The following is a 22497-nucleotide window of genomic DNA, read 5'->3' as shown; positions in this document are numbered from 1 at the left end:
GGTCACATAAATGTCTTCTAGCAGCCATAGTAGAGCAATGCCTTTGAAATTCTGGATGAAAATGATATCCAACTGCATGCTATTAAACTTATCAATAATAGAAGATAATAAAGGCATTTTCAGACACTTACAATCTTAAGCATTTTACCTGTCACACAAATCAAACATGGGAACACACAAGACAAAACCAGGAAATCCAACATAAGAGGCAAAGGGAATCACAAGGATGGCAATATGCAGTGGAGGGAAATTAGTCAGAGTGGAGCAGGGGTAAGGGCTCGCTCCATAGCTGTGCTGACCTTCCCCTCAAAGTGAATGAAGGCAGAGTGAGTCAATGGAACCATCACTTTTATTGATGATTTTAACAAGAATGATAGTGGATGGCAGAGACCAGGAAAAGTGTATGTTCCTAACACAAATGATGTAAACAGAACTTTAGGACTCTCTTTTTCAATTAATATCTTAGCAAGAGCATTTTTTTCTAAAACTGAAAAGCAGAAATAAAAATCTTGCTTAACTGAAAGGAATTCTAGGGACTCCTGGGTGGCTCAGTCGGTTAAGTATCCGACTTTTGATTTCAGCTCAGGTCATGATCTCATGGTGGTTTGTGGGATGGAGCCCCTACGTTAGGTTCCACACTGGCAGTACAGAGCCTGCTTGGGATTCTCCCTCCCTCTCTCTGCCCATCCCCCACTCATGCAGATACACAGGAAGTTGCTTACAACAGTGGCCTACAGGAGTGGTGAGCCTCTGGGAAAGAAAGGAGACTTTGCCATTCACTGTTTTATGCTTTTGACTTGTGTATCCCAAATAGCAATTGTTCAAATATGAATATATTCCCTAAGTTAAAGAGATGGAGAGATGGAGTGAAAAAAACTGACCATGTATAGTAGCATGTAGTTTAATAAAACTTACCTCAGTTTTAAGTATATAAAACTATTTAATATATATTAATATGTTCACTATAACTGTACTTAATGGATGGTGATGGAAACCGTTTCTTTTGTAGGCTACAAAGAAGTTTGAAAGTGCTAAACCAAATGTCTCTGTAACTATAAAAATCCTTTCCTACAATACTTACTGAGCAGCCACTGGGTCTTGGCTCCTACCAGATCTAAAATGTTTGTGCACCAGTGGGTTAGATGTGTATATGGAATCAGAAAACATCCATCTTTCTGTTAGTATCCAGGTGCAGTGTCCATTTGTGTCTACTCTTGGCCTTCCTATATAACTTAGTGCTTGGGAGAGACTCTAGACAATTAAGAATTTAGGGCTTTGTAGAACATACCACTTTGAAGAAACTGAAAAAAAAAAAGATGACAGGACACTATTGTTACATCATTTTTTTAAATAAGGGATTTTTAAAAAAATGTTTATTTACTTTTGAGAGAGAAAGAGCACGAGTGGGGAAGGGGCAGAGGGGGAGGGAGACACAACCTGAGGTGGGCTCCAGGCTCCTAGTTGTCAGCACACAGCCCAATGCAGGGCTTAAGCTCAGGAACCACAAGATCATGACCTGAGATGAAGTCACTTAACTGACTAAGCCACCCAGGTGCCCCTGTTACATTATTTTTTTTTAATCTTGAGGAACATTATTCTAAAATAGAAACATTGTTAATAAAATCATAGGAATCTACTCCAAGATTCCTTAATATCTTTTGTAATATTCCATTCAGAAGGCAGAAAACTACCAGGTCTTTCCCTATGGAAGGGTGCAAATGGAATGCAATACTGCATTAGTGCACTGTACAGAAAGAAATCACAGGGAGGACAAGGAAATAATCTTTTAATTCCCCCTCTCCTCCATAACTTTTGCTGAAGAACTGCTCACTTGACATCCTAGAAACTATCTTGCTGAGTTCTGTCACTATAATCTAGAAGCAATGAATCTTCTCCAGTTAGCATAATGAATGTGACACTGCCTACATCCATCCTGTGGGAGAGCTAAAAGGACAAACCCTCAGCATTGCACATCAATCTATTAGAGAAATCATGCATATAGTTATTTTTTCTGTCAAGATCCTCCAATTTAATATTTTTTAAATAGCTAAAATATAATCAAGGTCACATGGAACTATACACAAACATACGCTGTTCACTATTGTTCAGCTTCATAGCAACAAAACCATGGGACAGTCAAGGGCACAATCACAGTTTTAAAAATTAAGAGTGAGAAGTAAACACAACAGGACATTTGCACAATGGCAGAGAATCCTGTTCTTGGCAGTAGACAGAAAATGATTGGCTAAAGAAATAGTTACAGATAGGCATAATCTAGAGTCTAAGTATCATAATCATAGGATATTTAAATGAGGATATGCATAACTATAGTTGTATGTATAGTTATACATATCCTAAAAGTCTAATATTTTACGTTAGTAGCTTCTTATATAAAGGTTAAAACAAAAACCTATGAAAAACCAACCTAAATCATTCTTTCTTTTTTCCTTAATTAACCATTTTACTCCAAGTTTGATTGAAGTCATGAGACAGTCTAGCTTAATGGCCTAGAAAAAGTTTTCTAGTTGCAAGATGCCTTAATCCTTAATTAATAAGCCCAAAGTGAACAATGAATTCGATATAAAAATTGTGAAACAAGGATATATTTCCTAGAATTTGAAAAACAGGAGACTTAAGGCAGATGGTTAACACCCAGAGCCCCTTAAGTTATATTAAAATGACACCCTGGAAATATCTTATAGCAAAAACATAATTTTCTCTTAGATTTCATCATATGGGTGAAACTGTTCAGGCCAGTAAAGAATTCATGGGAGAGCTGCGTGGTTAGGCTGCACCAAGGCAATCCCCCTCTGAAGTATCCACAGAAGGAAAATGACTTGGTACCCTGTGGTTTGTACTTATCCTCAGCAAGACAGCCTAGTCCCCTTAACCCACTGTGTACCTGGGAAAAGATTGTAAAAATACTTCTGTAAGAGGTAAAGACAATAAGAACCTATAAGTACACTCTGGAAAGATGTGAAAATGTCAGAGAAGGAGCACCACATGCTGATTTTAACAGCTTTTTTACTGGAGGAATCTGTTGTGTATACACCATAGGAAAATTGTACCCCCCCCAACCCCCAGAAAAAGGTCATGCAGAAAAATTAGATTCATAAAAGAATGTAATTCAAAGTAGGCAAAAATATGGCATATGTTTAAAAAAAATATGCAAAATAATTTCACTACGGAATACCTTAATTGGCATGTGACTTAGTACTATTTACTATTAACCAGATCTGATTATTCTAATAAATCTCTAATATATCTTTTCTGGAATATCTATTTTTAAAATATATCTTTTTTTAAAATTTTTATTTTTAATTAATGTTTATTTTTGAGAGAGACAGAACACAAGTCGGGGAGGGGCAGAGAGAGAGGGAGACAGAATCTGAAGCAGGCTCCAGGCTCTGAGCTGTCAGCTAAGAACCCAACGACAAACCATGAGATCATGACCTGGGCCAAAATCAGACACTTAACCGACTGAGCCATCCAGGCGCCCCTAAAATATATCTATTTTTAAGACAGAACATAAAGCCTGTATTTGTGAATCCAGTATAAGCTATCTTGCCTGGTATCTTCATGGATCCAAGATATTAAAAGATTAATAAAATAATTCTTTAAAAACCTCAAGTTACAGATTTAACAAATAATATATTTCCTCAAGTTTTCTGGATTATCCTACTAAAAATAACTTGTATTAATTAATGTACTCTGGATTTCCAGATATAAATACCAGTCAATGGTTGGCTGGCCACTGAATCATAAGTAAAATTATTCTTAGAACTGGGTCATAATATATGGAATGCCTTAACTTTTCTTAGTTCAAACCCTGTAATTTTACCCTAAAATACATAATCATGTCCTTTTATGTGCTTTAAGCTGACATATTGACTGTGCAGTCTATACTTTGTAAGACAGCAGGTAACTCTAGCACAGAAGAAATTATATAATGTGGCATGGGGGATGACTTCAGTGGCATTATTCCATTTTTATTTATCCAGACTGTTGCTTTTAGCCCTGCATTAAGACCTCCTTGTATATCAGTTTCTAGTGTGTCACCAACCATCACACAGTCCCCAGGCTGTACTCCAAGGAGCCTACAGCAGTAATAAAATATGGAAGGTGATGGTTTCTCTTCTTTCTGCTCTCCACCTACAACGATAGCATCAAAATAGGACTGGCAGGCACAAGCCTCGATCTTCTCCCTTTGGGTCTGGCAGTCTCCATTTGTCAGTAAAAGTAGGCGGACCTCCTTTCGAAGTTCAGTGAGCATGGCTTTGACATCTTCTGCTAGTATCATATGCTGTAAACGTGTAGATTTCCACAGGAAATAACATTCTTCAGCCAATATCCTATTGGCTGCACCACCCTTCGTTTCCTGGATTGCTTCTTCCCAATGTAAAGTCCTGAGATCAGTAATGCAAGTACTGGAAGGATGAAAACATTCCTTGCTGAGTTTAACTTGCACTTTGTCACAGATGGTTTTAGCTTCTTCTTTGTAATGGTATTTTGATTGTAAGAGCTTGATCACCTAAATAAAAGAAAATAGGTCTATTAGCACACTTCAGGTCTTTAATAGTCATGCCCTGAGAAGCCATACTCCTATAATCTCAGAGCAGAGATTCTAACTCCATATGTCTGCCTTAAGGCAGCTCTATTAGCACGCCATTTGTAGTAGGAATATAAAAATATAGAGAATACCAGAGTGAAGATCTCCCAACCTCTCTCTACAGAACTCATTCATATATTGAACCGATTTCTATTCTAAGAAGTGTCTTCATAGATAGCTCATAACAACCCTTCATTTGGCAGTCCGCCATCTTTTATTCTGGTTATGAAGAAATAGAAAGAAAACTTATATTTATATTCAGTAAAAACATTTTAAATTCCTCAAAACCATTATTTAGACTCTTCCAAAAATAATGCTGGTTCATCCAACCTTTTCTTATCTATGTCCATTTTATGTTGTGAAGGCCTAAATTGACCACCATATAAAATGGAACCTAATTCTGTTCTTTTAGAAACATATATTCAGTTCTAATGTAATCAAGCATGTTCTGTGATTTCAGCCATTTAATGACCCAGTGCTTTGTCCAAACCTAGTTCTCCAGATAAAAATCTTCAACAAGTTCTGAGTCACACTGTTACACTGGTTCTGAATCCCCCATTAGAATTACATGCTCTCGCTCATGTTCCACATCTTTTTATCTTAGCTTTTATTGCATTAGATTCTTTTCTATTTGGCCTGTCTTCTAACATTTACTAAGACCCAATGCTCACATACATCATTTCTAACCTTTTCCACAACTCTGCAAGCGTTTTTGAAATGAAGAAATGGAAGTTCAGAACTGTTAAGTAACCTGCCCAAGTTGGGATTTAAATCCAAACTTGCCTACTTCAAAAGCACACATGCTTGCCTTTACACTATTGTATTAGGCAGTAGAGACTGGATCTGTTGTCCTTATGACATGATCTGGTGGGGAAAATAAGCAGGTATGTAACCACCATAAATGCTGGCTTGAGTGCCATGACAGTCATGTAAATAACAATGGAAATAAAATTCAAGAAGCAAGTCATTCCACAGGGTTATTGGATAAGGCTTGGCAGAGAAGATAACATTTAAACCAAGGTGTTAACAAGCCAATAAGATGGGCATGGGAGGATAAAATCACTCAAGACAGAAAGAAGAGCATGAACAAAGATGCAGAGCTTAGAATTTTGAGAACTGGGAAAGGTGAGAAGCAGAGTTCAAGATGAAATTCAAGGCGTGTGAGGGAGGATAGTAAGATAGGGGGCTAGAGAGGCTATTTGCAACTGTTTGTGAAAGGCCTTCAATCTCAGGCTGGGCAGAGGCTACCCAAATCCCCTTGGTATGCAGTATTCCTATAATGCCCATACCTTCATACTGTGATTAGGTAGACTTCTCTGTTTAAGAGCTTTATTTGACCACAGGAGCACCCATGCACATAGGCTAGGGTGGAAGTGATACCCTGGGAAAAGGCCTCAACCAATGAGGGGCAGAAAATGGTAGATAAATATCTCTGCTTTCTTGTCCCTTGGAAAGGACAATTGAAGCATGTTCTCTTCATGCTGTGTCCCACAGTTCCCTAGCTGTTCACACCAGTAACCTGCTCATTTAAACTTTCCTTCTTTGTATGATTCCACCACTCTCCTAGAGTACTTCCAAGGATCACCTCCCAAATGGATTACCTGCATCTGAAGTCCCTGTCTTAGGGACATCTGGGGAAAGATGACAACGCCAAGACATTTTTGCATCTTTGAATGATGAGTGCAAGGCACATAACTGGGAACAAAAGTTATCTGTTGTTGGACCAAAGTGGTCAAACAAGTTTAAATGTGTTGCCCTAAACTATATAGGGAACAAGTAGTATGCTACTCACAAGACTGAATTCACAATTCACCTACTGAAAAGGGGAAAGAGATTAATAGACACATCTTTCTTCCTTCGGAGTATAAGATTCACATCAAAAGTAAAGGAAATAGTGCGAGGGGCAAGATGGCGGAATAGCATGGAAGTTTTTTTTGCATCTCTCATCCCTAAAATACAGCCATATCAAAACTAAACCATCCTGCACACCTAGAAAACGAATCTGAGGATTAACACAATTTGCACAACCTGAACCACAGAACTCAGCAGGCACGTTGCGCAGAGAGGTGAACTGGGGGAGAGAGAAGCTGCAGAGGGCAGGGGGCTGTTTTGCTTGTGGAGAGAGGACGGAGATGGGAGGAGAGCAACCCCTCCCTGCCCGAAAGTAGCTAGAGAGAAAAGAAAGAGTTAGCAAGGGACTTAACAAAAAAAGGCAGAAAGGAGAAAGGAGAGGGTTTAAATTCCATTAAGACTCTATAAACAGGGGGAGCACAGAGCCTGAAACTCCACAGCTAGATACCTGGTGGTGCTCTGGTGAGAAGGGCAAATCACCAGGGGTATAAAGTGAGGTCCTTGGCCCACATGGGGAGAGGTGGTTTCCCTGCTGGGAGGACATTTGGTAGAGGCAGTGTGGCCACCCCACAGGCAAAGGTCCCAGAGGATCCTGAAGAACAACCACATTTGCTGGTGCTGGAACAAGGACATTAAGTGGGAACCTGGGTGCCAGATGTGTGTTGTGATTTACCATAATCCCTGAAACACTGCTGCTACATGATTGTGAAAATTTTCTGGGGTGGGTTGGCACCCAACCACAGTCTTTGGGCAAAGGCAGGAGCATAGTTCTGCAAATATTACTGGGGGCAGGTGGGCACCAGGCCATTGCTCGGTAAGACTCTCCTCTATAGAGTCATAACAGGTCAAAGCCACAGTCCCTCAGAAGTGAGATGCAAAACACAGCCGCATCTAAGATAAAACTCAGGAGGGAGATGCTGGCCTGGCAACCTGACAGTTTGGTCACAGACAGTGTAAAAGCGGGAATGGATGGACTGGAGACAAAGGACAGGTGCCTGATTGCTGATCGGAGAGAACAGAGTTCTGATACTAGAGACTAGGGAGCTGGGTGATACCATTTTACCCCTCCTGCGCAGGTGCATACACCGCTACACGTGCCACAACAATCCACCCCAGTAAGCTAAGAAGCGCCATCTAGTGGAGAATACAGACATTACACTAAGCCCCACCCAACTGGGCCAAACTTGCTCTTCAGGAACACCACAAATCTCTCTGCCTGCTTACTTTACAGACTATAAAGTGCTTCATAGTTGAACTTCTAGCGGAAATCGATATAATTTCAATCGTATTTTGGTCTGTTCACTGGTCCATCTATTCAATTATTTTTTTTCCTTTTCTTATTGTTCAATACAGAAAGAGAAAACATTTATTCTCATTTTCAATTTTTGTTAAAAATATCTCTTTAAATTTTTTCTATTTTTTTTACTTTTTGAAAATTTTCAAATTCTATTTTACTTCCATCATTTCATTTTATTCTATTTCATTGTATTCATTTTTCAAGTTTTCAAACATTTTCCTTTTTTTTCTTTTATTATCTTTCCCTTTTTTCTTTAATCTGTCAAGCTCCTTTCAATAACCAGAAAAACAAACCTAGAATCTAGCATCATATATTTGATTTTATGTGTGTGTGTGTTGGTTTTAATTTTTTAATTTCAATTTTTTTACCTTATTAATTCCTTTTCTTCCTTCAAAATGATGAAACAAAGGAATTCTTCCAAAAAAAAAAAAAAAAAAACAGGAAGAAATGACAGCCACGGACTTAATCAACAATGATACAAGCAAGATGTCTGAACCAAAATTTAGAATCACGATAATACTTGCTGGGGTTGAAAATAGATTAGAATCCCTTTCTGCAGAGATAAAAGAAGTAAAAGCTAGTCAGGATGAAATAAACAATGCTATAACTGAGCTGCAATCTCAAATGTATGCCATGGCAGCAAGGTTGCATGAGGCAGAGCAGCGAATCAGCGATACAGAGGACAAATTTATGGAGAATAATGAAGAAGAAAAAAGAGGGAGATTAAGCAAAAGAGCATGATTTAAGAATTAGAAAAATCAATGACTCATTAAAAAGGAACAACATCAGAATCATAGGGGTCCCAGAAGATGAAGAAAGAGAAAAAGGGGCAGAAGGGTTATGTGAGCAAATCATAGCTGAAAACATTCCTAATCTGGGGAAAGACACAGACATCAAAATCCAGGAAGCACAGAGGACTCCCATTAGATTCAACAAAAACTGACCATCAACAAGGCATATCATAGTCAACTTCACAAAATACTCAGGTAAGGAAAGAATCATGAAAGCAGCAAGGGAAAAAAGTCCTTAGCCTACAAGGGAAGACAGATCAGGTTTGCAGCAGATCTATCCACAGAAACTTAGCAGGCCAGAATGGAGTGGCAGGATATATTCAATGTGCTGAATCAGAAAAATATGCAGCCAATGATTCTTTATCAAGCAAGCCTGTCATTCAAAATAGGAGAGATAAAAAGTTTCCCAAACAAAAATTAAAGGAGTTTGTGGCCACTAAACCAGCCCTGCAGGAAATTTTAAGGGGGATTCTTTGAGGGAAGAAACATCTCTCTCTCTCTCTCTCTCTCTCTCTCTCTCTCTCTCTCTGTGTATGTGCATGTGTGCGTGTGTGTATACACACCAAAAGCAACAAAGAATCGAAAGGACCAGTGAACACCACCAGAAACTCCAACTCTACAAGCATCATAATGGCAATAAATTCATATCTTTCAGTATCCACTCTAAATGTCAATGGACTCAATGTTACAATCAAAAGACATAGGGTAACAGAATGGATAAGAAAACAAGATCCATCTATATGCTGTTTACAAGAGACCCACTTTAGACCTAAAGACACCTTCAGATTGAAAATAAGGGGATAGAGAACAATCTATCATGCTAATGGTTGACAAAAGAAAGCCAGAGTAGCCATACTTATATCAGACAATCTAGACTTTAAAATAAAGACTGTATCAAGAGATGCAGAAGGGCATTATATCAAAATCAAGGGGTCTATCCACCAAGAAGACCTAACAATTGTAAACATTTATGTGCCAAATGTGGAAACACCCAAATAAATTACAAACATAAAGAAACTCATCTATAGTAATACCGTAATAGTAGGAGACTTTAACACCCCACTCACAGCAATGATCATTTGATCATCTAATCAAAAAATCAACAAGGAGGGGTGCCTGGGTGGCTCAGTCGGTTGGGCGTCTGACTTTGGCTCAGGTCATGATCTTGCGGTCCGTGAGTTCGAGCCTCGCATCAGGCTCTGTGCTGACAGCTCAGAGCCTGGAGCCTGTTTCAGATTCTGTGTCTCCCTCTCTCTCTGACCCTCCCCCGTTCATGATCTGTCTCTTTCTGTCTCAAAAATAAATAAACGTTAAAAAAAAATTTAAAAAAAAATCAACAAGGAAACAATGGCTTTGAATGACACACTGGACCAGATGGACTTAACAGATATATTCAGAACATTTCATCCTAAAGCAGCAGAATATACATTCTTCTCCAGTGCACATGGAACGTTCTCCCGAATAGACCACATACTGGGACAGAAATCAGCCCTCAGCAAGTGCAAAAAGATCGAGATCATACCGTGCATATTTTCAGACCACAATACTATGAAACTCAAAATCAACTACAAGAAAAAATGTGGAAAGGTAACCAATACTTGGAGACAAAAGAACATCTTACTGAAGAATGAATGGGCTAACCAAGTTAAAGAGGAAATTAAAAGTACACGGAAGCCAATTAAAATGATAACACCAGAGTCCCAAACCTCTGGGACGCAGCAAAAGCGGTCATAAGAGGGAAGTATATAGCAATTCAGGCCTTCCTAGGAAGGAAGAAAGGTCTCAGATACACAACCTAACCTTACACCTTACAGAGCTGGAAAAAGAACAGCAAATAAAACCCCAAACCAGCAGAAGACAGGAAATAATAAAGATTAGAGCAGAAATTAATGCTATCAAACCCAAAATGAAAGAGTAGAACAGATCAATGAAACCAGAAGCTGGTTCTTTGAAAGATTTAACAAAATTGATAAACCTCTAGCCAGTTTGTTTCAAAAAGAAAAAGGAAAGGACCCAAATAAATAAAACCAAGAATGAAAGAGGTGAGATCACAATCAACACAGCAGAAATACAAACAATAATAAGAGAATATTATGAGCAATTATATGCCAATAAAATGGGCAATCTGGAAGAAATGGATAAATTCCTAGAAACATATAAACTACTAAAACCGAAACAGGAACAGAAAATTTGAACAGACCCATAACCAGTAAAGAAATAGAACTAGTAAACAAAAGTCTCCCCCAAAACAAGAGTCCAGGGCCAGACGGCTTTCCAAGGGAATTTTACCAAACATTTAAGGAAGAGTTAACACCTATTCTCTTGAAGGTGTTCCAAAAAATAGAAATGGAAGGAAAACTTCTAAACTCTTTCTATGAAGCCAGCATTACCTTGATTCCAAAACCAGACAGAGACCCTATTAAAAAGAACTATAGAGGGGCGCCTGGGTGGCGCAGTCGGTTAAGCGTCCGACTTCAGCCAGGTCACGATCTCGCGGTCTGGGAGTTCGAGCCCCGCGTCAGGCTCTGGGCTGATGGCTCAGAGCCTGGAGCCTGTTTCCGATTCTGTGTCTCCCTCTCTCTCTGCCCCTCCCCCGTTCATGCTCTGTCTCTCTCTGTCCCAAAAATAAATAAACGTTGAAAAAAAAAAAAAAATTAAAAAAAAAAAAAAAAAAAAAAAAAAAAAGAACTATAGACCAATTTCCCTGATGAACACGGATGCAAAAATACTCAACAAGATACTTGTCAACCAGATCCAATACATTAAAAAAATTATTCACCACGACCAAGTGGGATTTATCCTTGGGATGCAGGGCTGGTTCAATACCCACAAAACAACCAATGTGATACATCACATGAATAAAAGAAAATACAAGAACCACATGATCCTCTCAATAGATGCAGAGAAAGCATTTGACAAAATACAGCATCCTTTCTTAATACAAACCATCAAGAAAGTAGGGATAGAAGGATCATACCTCAAGATCATAAAAGCCATGTATGATAGACCCACCGCTAATATCCTCCTCAATGGGGAAAAAATGAGAGCTTTCCTCTTAATATCAGGAACAAGACAGGGATGTCCGCTCTCACCACTGTTACTCAACATAGCCTCATCAATCAGACAACACCAAGAAGCAAAATGCATCCAAATCAGCCAGGAGGAGGTCAAACTTTCACTCTTTGCAGATGACATGATACTCTACATGGAAAACCCAAAAGCTTCCACCAAAAAACTGCTAGAACTTATCCATGAATTCAGCAAAGTGGCAGGATATAAAATCAATGCACAGAAATTGGTTGCATTCCTATACACCAATAAAGAAGCAACAGAAAGAGAATCAAGGAGTTGATCCCATTTACAATTGCAACAAAACCCATAAAATACCTACGAATAAATCTAACCAAAGAGGTGAAAAATCTATACAGTGAAAACTACTGAAAACTTATGAAAGAAATACAACACACAAAAAAATGGAAAAACATCCCATGCTCCTGGATAGGAAGAACAAATATTGTTAAAAAGTCTGTACTACCCAAAGCAATCTACATATTCACTGCAATCCCTATCAAAATAACACCAGCATTCTTCACAGAGCTAGAACAAACAATCCTAAAATTTGTATGCAATCAGAAAAGACCCTGAATAGCCAAAGCAATCTTGGAAAAGAAAACCAAAGCTGGAGGTTTCACAATCTCGGTCTTCAAGCTGTATTACAAAGCTGTAATCATCAAGACAGCATGGTACTGGCACAAAAACAGACACTCAGATCAATGGAACAGAATAGAAAATCCAGAGATGGACCAACGAATATATGGCCAACTAATAATTGACAAAGTAGGAAAGAATATCCAATGGAAAAAAGACAGTGTCTTCAGCAAGTGGTGCTGGGAAAACTGGACAGTCACATGGAGAGAAATGAACCTGGACCACTTTCTTACATCATACACAAAAATAAACTCAAAATGGATGAAAGACCTCAATGTAAGACAGGAAGGCATTAAAATCCTCGAAGAGAAAGCAGGCAAAAACCTCTTTGACTTCAGCTGGAGCAACTTCTTATTTAACAAGTCTCCAGAGGCAAGGGAAACAAAAGCAAAAATGAATTCTTGGGACTTCATCAAAATAAAAAGCTTCTGCACAGTGAAGGAAACAATCAACTAAAAGGCAAGTGACGGAATGGGAGAAGATATTTGCAAACAACATAGCAGATAAAGGGTAGTATCCAAAATCTATAAAGAATTTATCAAACTCAAAACCCCAAAAATAAATAATCCAGGGGCGCCTGGGTGGCTCAGTCGGTAAAGCGTCCAACTTCAGCTCAGGTCATGATTTCACGGCTTGTGAGTTCGAGCCCCATGTCAGGCTCTGTGCTGACAGCTCAAAGCCTGGAGCCTGCTTCCGATTCTGTGTCCCTCTTTCGCTCTCCCCCTCCCTCCCCAATTGTGCGCGCTCTCTCTCTCTCTCTCTCTCTCTCTCTCTCTCAAGAATACATAAAACATTAAAAAAATTAAAAAAAAAAAAAAAAAAGCCAGTGAAGAAGTGGGCAAAAGACGTGAATAGACACTTCTCCAAAGAAGACATCCAGATGGCCAACAGACACCTGAAAAAATGCTCAACATCACTCATCATCAGGGAAATACTAATCAAAACCACAATGAAATACCACCTCATACCTAGTCAGAATGGCTAACATTCACAACTCAGGCAACAACAGATGTTGGTGAGGATGCAGAGAAAAAGGATCTCTTTTGCACTGCTGGAATGCAAACTGGTGCAGCCACTCTGGAAAACAATATGGAGGTTCCTCAAAAAAATTAAAAATAGAACTACCCTACAACCCAGCAATTGCACTACTAGGTATTTATCCAAGGGAGGGGCACATGCATCCCAATGTTTACAGCAGCACTACACAATAGCCAAAGTATGGAAAGAGCCCAAATGTCCATTGAATGATGAATGGATAATGAAGAAATGGTACACATATACAATGCAGTGTTACTCAGCAATCAAAAATAATGAAATCTTATCATCTGCAACTACGTGGATGGAAGTAAAGGGTATTATGCTATGTGAAATTAGTCAGAGAAAGACAAATAGCACGTGACTTTACTCATATGAGGACAGATGAACACAAGGTAAGGGAAGCAAAAATAATACAAAAATAGGGAGGGGAACAAAACAGAAAAGACTCTTAAATATACAGAACAAATAGAGGCTTGCTGGAGGGGTTGAAGGAGGGGAGACAGGCTAAATGGGAAAGGGGCATTAAGGAATCTATTCCTGAAATCATTGTTGCAGTATATGCTAACTAACGTGGATGTAAATTAAAAAATAAAAATAAAAAAGAAAAGGAAATATTGTTCAGGCTATTTTTGTTCATCAAAAAATGCAAGAGTTAAGAAAAGTCTTAATAGTCCAAGAAAAATATACCAATCCTAAGAATTTTAGATGAAGGCAAAGTTTAATTTCAATGAACAAACCAAGCTTCTTCAGCTTTCACACTAATGTCACCATCTTTTCTAACAATGTCAGTTGAATTACTCTTGAGCTATGATGGAAGGCCACTAAGTTTTAGCAACCCTATTGCTACACAATAAAAGAACACAGGCCCCTAGAAGTCCATAGTTCTTGAGCTTAAATAGGAGCTAGCTCATAGTTAGCAAACTGAAAGCTCCCCATAAACATCCCATTTCCTCTTACTGCAATTGCCAATTAATTTCTTATGTTCTCAGGGCTCTTAAAAAGCAGAATTAGCTTACCTTAAAGTGGAGTCTTCTAAAGGTATAGAATACCACTTTCAAGTTTTGCAGTTTCTTCCAAGTATATCCTCTGAATTAACTTTTCCATTTTTTTTTTTTCCACACAGCAAGTAATTACAGATTCACTTGGGATCACAAGTAGCATTTTAACATTAACACATTAGGGGAAAAGTTCATCAGTCATTTATACATTAATATTACTTAAAACAGAAATAACACCTATTGAATCACTAGATTTTATACCTGAAACTAATGTTAACATTGTGTCAACTATATTTCAATAAAACAAAAACACCTAAGTTGAATTAGTACACGCTATTACTAGTGCACACAATCTTAATGCCCCAACTGAGAAAATGAGAGTTTTGATTGAATTGGGGGTGGAGTAAAACGATCTCTAACTTGGAAGTGTGATGACATTTTATGCAAGGGGTAAGGCTGGCCTGAAAAGGATTCTGCGCACAGTTAAGCCCACTAAGTACTTAGGGGCATGAAGAAAGGAGCCCTAAGACAGTAAAGGGGGAGGGAGATCAATTTGATGTCATAAGATAAACTCAAACTTCTAGTTCAAAACTCTAAGACTCATCTTAACCAATACAAAAAGAAGACTCTATCCTACTCCTGCTTTCTGGACCCAGAATTAAAGTTAGTATCATCACTACTAGCTTTTAGCTGATTGTGATTGCGATTTAAACACTTTCTGAGGGATAGAGTGGAAACTATATAACACTTTACAATACTATGATAGTATATGAAGTGGCTGAATTCCAAATAAAACGGAGTTAAGAATATATGCTCACAAGGGCACCTGAGTGGCTCAGTCGGTTGAGCCTCTGACTCTGGAGTTCGGATCAGGTTATGATCTCATAGTTCATGGGTTCGAGACCCATGCAGGGCTCCACACTGGCAGCGTGGAGCCTGCTTGGGATTCTCTCTTTCTCTCTCTGCCCCTCCCCAGCTCTCTCTCTCTCTCTCTCTCTTTCAAAGTAAACAAAAACAATTTTTAATAAAAAAAATAAAAAATACATGCTCACAAAATAGACTGCCTGCATAGAGTCTACCAATTCAAGCAGCTCTTGTGCTATTTTAGCTCAAGTCTTTCCTCAAACATCATTTATTCTATGTGACCTATCTGACCAACCTATTTAAAATTACAATTCATTCTCCCCTCCACTTTTCTGAACATACTTATAAATAAATATACATCTGATGTATTATGTTCACAGTCATCCCCACTAGAGAGTAAACTCACAAATGCAGAAATCTTTTCTGCTCTGTTCACTGAGAAACTGCAATTTCCTGTGGACAGCTTCCTCTTGGGTAGTGACACGGACAGGCCTGAAGAGGGTGGAAAGAAAGAACTTTCCCAGAAAGGGAAATGGCTCCTTCTCCCCAAGCCCAAGGCAATGGCTAAGACCTTTCCTTCCCTTCTCCTTTCAATAGAGTATTTATGAAAGCTGACATATTACTTCTGAACAGGCCAACATTTATGGATGATGCTGTATTCTCATGTGATAAAGCATTCCTTTTATAGTCAAAAGCACACACAAACTCTGCTCATTTGATAAAGGAGGTGGCAACTGAACCAAGTCTGGAAACCTGGATTTTTATTTATCCATCCATCCATCCATCATTTATTCAATATTTACCATGCATCAAATGAATGACTACAACAGTTTGTTCCCTCTTAAGAAGCTATTAAGTTGTAGGCATCTGAGTTACAAAACTTGTTAATATCCTTTGATAAGTATATCTTTTTTTTTCAACGTTTTTTATTTATTTTTGGGACAGAGAGAGACAGAGCATGAACGGGGGAGGGGCAGAGAGAGAGGGAGACACAGAATCGGAAACAGGCTCCAGGCTCCGAGCCATCAGCCCAGAGCCTGACACGGGGCTCGAACTCACGGACCGCGAGATCGTGACCTGGCTGAAGTCGGACGCTTAACCGACTGCGCCACCCAGGCGCCCCTTGATAAGTATATCTTGAACAAAATACAGTGCTGGTATAAGGGAGGGTATAAAGACTAGGGAGAAATAGAATCTGACTTTTGTTCAGAAATTTCACTGTGGCAGGAATGTGAAGGATGAACTGGACATAGTGAACTTGGAGACACCACCACAGCAATAGTCTAGGTGACAGGGTGGATGGTATAATTCATCAAGTGAACATTTGGATGGCATGTACTTTCCAGGTTTAAATTAAACCTGGTAAGGATACTGAGGACCAAGATCATTATTCAAATTTTAAAATAAGAATTTAAGATTTAGAGTGGTTACATAACTTGTTCAGGCACTTTCAGCTAGGTACTGGGAGAGCTGTGATTGAAACTCAAATGTCTAATTTTATTATTTATTTATTTTAAACATAATTTATTGTCAAGTTAGCTAACATACAGTATATATGGTATGCTCTTGGCTTCAGGAGTAGATTCCCATGATTCATCACTTACATACAATACCCAGTGTTCATCCCAAGTGCCCTCTTCAATGACCATCACCCATTTTCCGCTCCCCCCCATAAACCATCAGTTTGTTCTCTGTGTTTAAGAGTCTCTTATGGTTTTCCTCCCTCTCTGTTTGAAACTATTTTTTCCCCTTTCCTTCCGCCTTTGTCTTCTGTTAAGTTTCTCAAATTCCACATATGAGTGAAAACATATATGTGTCTTTCTCTGACTTATTTCACTTACCAAATGCCTGATTTCAAAGCATGAACTCTTGGCCTATAGCATTATTTGGCCTAAGCCAAGAATTTAATTGCAATATACTGGGCCTGACCTGCCAAGAACACAAAATATGCCCCTGAGGTCAAGGTAAAGGGTATAAAGATAAAAAGGATAGTCAATAGTGTGGAATGCCTCAGTAAAGTCATTAAGACAGACTTAAAATGTCCATTGATTCTGGCAATTTGGGAGGTGCCTAATGACCTGGCAAGTCTATTTCATTAGCAAGACAGAAACTGTATGTCAAGAGATTTAGTAATAAATAAAATGTGGAGATAATGTATATAGATTTCTTTTGAAAAACATGGTCATCAACTGAGATAGGTAACATCTAGTGAAGAGAGAAGGATTCGAGGGAGGCATTCTTTTTAATGTTTTTAAGTGTGGGGCAGACCTGAATATTCAGGAGTGGAATGCACCAACAAATAGGATGAAGATCCAGGGAGTTAAAACCTAACTAATGAAGACTAAAGAGGTTGGAACACTCAGGGTTGGAAGGATTAGCTTTTGAAAGTGGGTTTTTCACATCTGATCACTCTTGGTTTTCTCCTTAGAGCTGAAGGCATTAGAAAGAAAAGGGGGATTAGAGGGCTTGAAAAGCATGGGAAAGGTCTGACACAACATTTGTGGGTATGGAGAGGATGCTGCTGAGCAATGCCTCATGAAAGGAATGCTCTGTGAAGCACGGAGTTTGGGTGTCACCTCAGATATCTAAGGGTCACACCCACAGCAGGGAGACTGGAGGTGAATTCCTGCGGAGAAAATTCTCTGGAGTCAATTAAGTCCAGACTCGCCACTGACAGTTGCGTAACTTCTTGGGTCTCCTCAAAGATCCATCGAAGACCACTCAGTGAGGGTACGACCCTCCCGGAGGTCAACCGCGGAGAGGATGGCGCCTAGCTGGTCCGAACCTGCCCTGGCAAGAAGCCAGAAGCCAGGTGTCTCCAAGTGTGGTATGAACGTCCATGTTTGTGGGCGACTCTGCCACCGTGGCAGTTTTAATGACATCCTTTCACGTCCCACAGCACTGGAAACAATTTCAAGAACCCAGCGTCCCAGAACCTGGGCGTAGCCAGGGAGGTAACCCAAGGGGCTGGGAGTGAGGGAAGGCAGCAGCACCAGCCAGCAGCCCCTGCCCACTCGTCTTTCTTTCCCGATCCTTCCGACATGGGGCCAGGGGCCTCAAAGGACGAGAAGCCAGTGCCTCTGGGATGACCTGGCCCCGGTGCGGTTTCGGCGGAGATAGCACTGGAAAGGTCAGGGGTGGGAAGACACCAAGGGGACAGGAAAGCGCGTGATACAGGGTGGGCGCATTGACCCTGCCCGGAGGAGGGCCGCGGGAGTCGGGACGTTACCTCCAACATGCCTTTTCTACTCGCCCCGGCCGTGTCGATGAGCGTGTTGTCCAGATCAAAGAAAACGGCCCGTACCTGGTTCAAGACCATTCCGCCAACCGCGCGCGTACCGTTCCAACTCCGCCTTTGCCACCGCCACCCGCGCATGCGTGAAGAGGGACTGCGGGCACGGAAGACGTGGGCGGAGCCGTGAGGTCACCTGACCATTCCTTGCAGCCGGCGGGACTCCCGCGAGATGTCTCAATAGTGGAGTGTCTGAGACAGCGAGATACCGCGAGAGTCCGGAATCGCGGTCTGTTGGTAGCGACCGAAACGTGCCACTGTCAGCGGGCGGGTAGTATCTGAACAGCTTCAGAGTGTGGAAGATCAGTGGCGCAGTTTCCTTCGTAGCCTCTTTCTGCTTATCTCTGTTTTCATGTTGCCCTCCTGGTGATATCATAACTGCCCTGGGGAGGTTTTCTGTGCCACGTGGCGCCTGAGAAGGAGTCCGAGTAGCAGTGGCTTTTCCGTTTAGACGGGGTGGGGGGTTATCGCATGGGGAGCTGCGGGCGATTCCGAAACTTCGCTGGTGGTTTGCTAACTCTAAGTTGGGATGTGAGTGCGTGTGTCTAGTACCCTGAGTCTGCGGTTACGGGACAGGTCACGTCAGTAGCAGGAATGCGAAGGGGGTGCAGAGGTGTGATATTTACCCTACTAGAGTCCAGTAACCATGTTAGAACTGGAGCCCTCACCAGTACATTTTTGAAAGATGTAGTTTGGATTCCTTGAGACCCCTGTTTGATGGCTGTACGTGAAAGACCGAGGGTTCAGTAGTGTCTGCTGTTTTGTCCACTTTGATTGCTTTTCCCGTTGCATTTCCAGGCTTTTGGGTACTTCATAAATGGATAGTTTTCAGGTATGGCAAGGGGCTGAGGTATCTAAACAGTTTATTAACCTCCAGAAGGGCAGTAACAACTGCTTTCTACTCTTAGCAGAACAAAGATATTGAAATTAATCTCAAATCTTCTAAATTGTCTCTGTGGGGTAACTTTACCGAAATGTATATGGTCATCATTAATATACAGAATTTGTCTATCAGGTAGGATAGGGCTGCAGGCAAAATCTGCCACCAGAATTTTGTTGGATCTCTGATCAGAGATTTTTTTTACATTTCTAAAAGTGATTGGAAGAAATCAAAAAAAGGAGTATTCATGACACGTGAGAATTATGTGAAATGCAAACTTTAGTGCCCGTAAATGGTTTCATTGGGACGCAACCATTTATTTATATATAGTCTTTTGCTGCTTTTGCCCTGCAAGCAGAGTTGACTAGTTATACCTGAGACCATATGGCCTGCACAGCCATTTACTGTCTGGCACTTTGTAGATAAAATTTGCCCACCCCTGAGATACATGATTAACAGTTGGGCTGCTGGTGTTCAGTAGAATTAGGTCAGTTGTCTTATCTTTATGTTAATAGTTTTTTCTTCTGCACTGGCATATTACAGTTTCTGTATGTTTTCAGCAGAATTTTAGAGTTAACCTCTCTTTGCTACTGTTGAAAACAAAGATATTTATTCTTCAAAAACATGACCAGTTACCCTGTTGATGGGCATGGCGAGTCTAACAATTTTGGTCATTTAGATTAACAATCACTAAAGTTATAATTACTTAATTGGAGTTAACCTTTTTTAGTTGTCTGAGATGTCAGAATAAATTAAGCATAAAATGGCTTATGGGGTACATGAAGCTTAGAGGATTGAAGCAGGTGTGTGTGTGTGTGTGTGTGTGTGTGTGTGTGTGTGTGTTTTCCTTTTCTCATGTGCATAGTTTGTTGACTGAGTCACAAATCCAAATCCAAACTCAGAGGACATATAGTAGTCTGTGTAATCCTTTTAAGGGGTTGGGTTTTTGACAGGTTTCTCTTCCTGACAAGTAGTCTAAAGGCATTCCATGACCTGTCCACCTTTGCTACTTAAAGGGAGGTGATGGTCAGAAACAGTACTTTAATTCCTTCTAATTAGATGTCTCAAGTCTTTAGGATGTTTTAGTTAATATTTGTGAACCACTGAGTTTTCCTGTAGCATTTAAGATAGATTTACAGGCTCCTCATAGGTGGGCCTCAGGTACAGTACTTAAAGTTGGTCAGCTTGACAAGTTTAACACTAGTAACTAGAGGAGGTGTTATTTGCGGACTCCAAGTTCTAAGTAAGAAAATGGGTAATTGTGAGACTTGATGTAGTAACACATAAAATGGAAACTAAACTAACATTTCTTCTTCTGCGTTCTACACTGTGTGTAGTGGCACAACACTGTTGTGCCATTGCTGCTGCCCAGTGTTGGTCCTGGCCTTTCTTACCTTCAGGAAACTGTCAGGCCCTTCCTTCCCACCTCCTGTATACAAGTTCATTAAACTCCATGATCTTAGAAGAGAGGTTTGCCTTCTTGTTGGAAGTTTTCTCAGAATGGGACATTGCTAGGTTGATAGCAATAAAATAGAAGCAACTGGAAGAGAATCACAGGTTCTCACTACATCTAGCTGTCATCAGTTGTATCCATCCACTTTGCCTGATACCCTTAAATGCCTTTCAGTTGTTCCCTACATCCCCAACCCTAGTTAGGGAAATCTTTTCAGCAGTTCTTCCTAATGCATCATCAAGATTTTCCCATCTTTTGAATCCACTCCAGTCAACCTCTCAATCACAGTACTATACTGAAGCTACTCTTGCCAAGTTACTAGCAATCTTCACCTTACTAAATCCAGTAGCCATTCTCTGCCTTCATGGTACCTATCCTATCAGCAGAGGATACACTCCAGTTAACAGTTTACCAACATGCTACCAAAGTATTATCAGAATAGTGGTAGCTGTTATTCAGGTGTGTGCACTTGAGCACACACACACACACACACACACACACACACACACACACACTTCTCCAGGGTTTACGTATATTTGGAATTCTACAATCCTGTGCTTCTTATACTAAATCATTCAGGGGACAACGACAGAAATATAAGTGTTTGTCTTTTCATAGTAAATACAGAATTGTTATCTTAAAGCTTGGAGTTGCAGTACTGAAACTATTCAGTACTATTCACTTGATTCTTTAGATTAATTCTTTAGGTTAATTTTATTGATTCTTTAGATTAATTCCAGTTCTGTATATTTTCTTAATCATTAAAATTGATCAAGGATACGTTAAATCCTTAACCTATGTTATCTTTTACTAGACTTTCCTCTTATTTTGTTATTGTTGGTTAGTTGGATCTAAGTCAAATATTTATTTGTCTGATTGTGAAAAACAGAATTTGACTCTTTTACATCCATGGCCAAAATCCTGTGCACAGCAAAATGGCCAGTGTGTCCCAGAGACCAGCAAGGTTTGTCATTCTTCACTTTGAAACAATGATACCCTTGATAAGAGAGGAGGTTCCACTGCCTGTGGTAAGCCAGGTCCTACACTTCTGTAGCCTCATTCCTTTCCCTCTCTCAGCACATCAAGTGTCCTGGCCTTGTCCTTCAGGGGTCTCCATGTGCTGCACAGAGCTCCTCCTGGTGAGCAGTTTGTCTTAGCCTCTCAAGTCCAGTGCCTATTCTAGGATCCCAGGTTCTATTCCCCTACTAGGAGGAAGCAGCAACTTTTTTTTACAGTGACAGTTCGTTTTCTCTTATCAATGGGGATATGTTCCAAGACCCCCGGTGGATGCCTGAAATCATGGATAATACTGAACCATATATACAGTATGTTTTTTCCTATACATACATACCTAGGATAAAGTTTAATTTATAAATTAAGCACAGTAAGAGATTAATAACAATAGCTAATAATAAAATAGAATAATTATAAGAATATACTGTTAAGGAATACATAAATGTAGTCTGTCTCTCAAGATCTCTTACTGTACCTTCCTCACCCTTCTTGTGATGATATGACAAAATGGCCATGTGATGAAATGAGGTGAAAGATATAGGTGTTGTGATGTACACTTAGGCTACTATTGGCCTGATAATACATTAGAGGAAGGATCACCTGCTTTTAGACTGTGGTTGACTATGGGTAACTTGGTTGACCATGGGTAACTGAAACCACAGAAAGTGAAAGTGGGGATGTATGTATCTCTTTATAGCCATC

The 22497-nt window shown here is 39.9% G+C and overlaps 1 protein-coding gene across 2 annotated transcripts; it reads right to left on the bottom strand.

The window, feature by feature from the left end:
- Nucleotides 1-331: 331 nt before the first annotated feature.
- On the bottom strand, nucleotides 332-18553 carry NANP (N-acetylneuraminic acid phosphatase). Of its 2 annotated transcripts, none has more exons than XM_025932429.2 (2): nucleotides 18386-18553; nucleotides 332-4531 (listed from the first exon to the last, which is right to left on the bottom strand). In XM_025932429.2, exons 1-2 carry the CDS (start codon nucleotides 18530-18532, stop codon nucleotides 3875-3877), a joined length of 804 nt encoding a protein of 267 aa, XP_025788214.2. In that variant the 5' UTR covers nucleotides 18533-18553; the 3' UTR covers nucleotides 332-3874. The 2 variants fall into 2 exon arrangements, with proteins under 2 accessions (XP_025788214.2, XP_086557646.1); XM_086701520.1 differs by having other exon boundaries at nucleotides 18461-18523.
- Nucleotides 18554-22497: the final 3944 nt, after the last annotated feature.

The sequence above is a fragment of the Puma concolor genome, chromosome A3 (assembly GCF_028749965.1).
Source record: "Puma concolor isolate L17-30 chromosome A3, mPumCon1.1.hap2, whole genome shotgun sequence".
Lineage (NCBI taxonomy): Eukaryota > Metazoa > Chordata > Mammalia > Carnivora > Felidae > Puma > Puma concolor.
The sequence above is the reverse complement of the archived record's forward strand: the minus strand, read 5'-3'. Positions and strand labels throughout refer to the sequence as shown.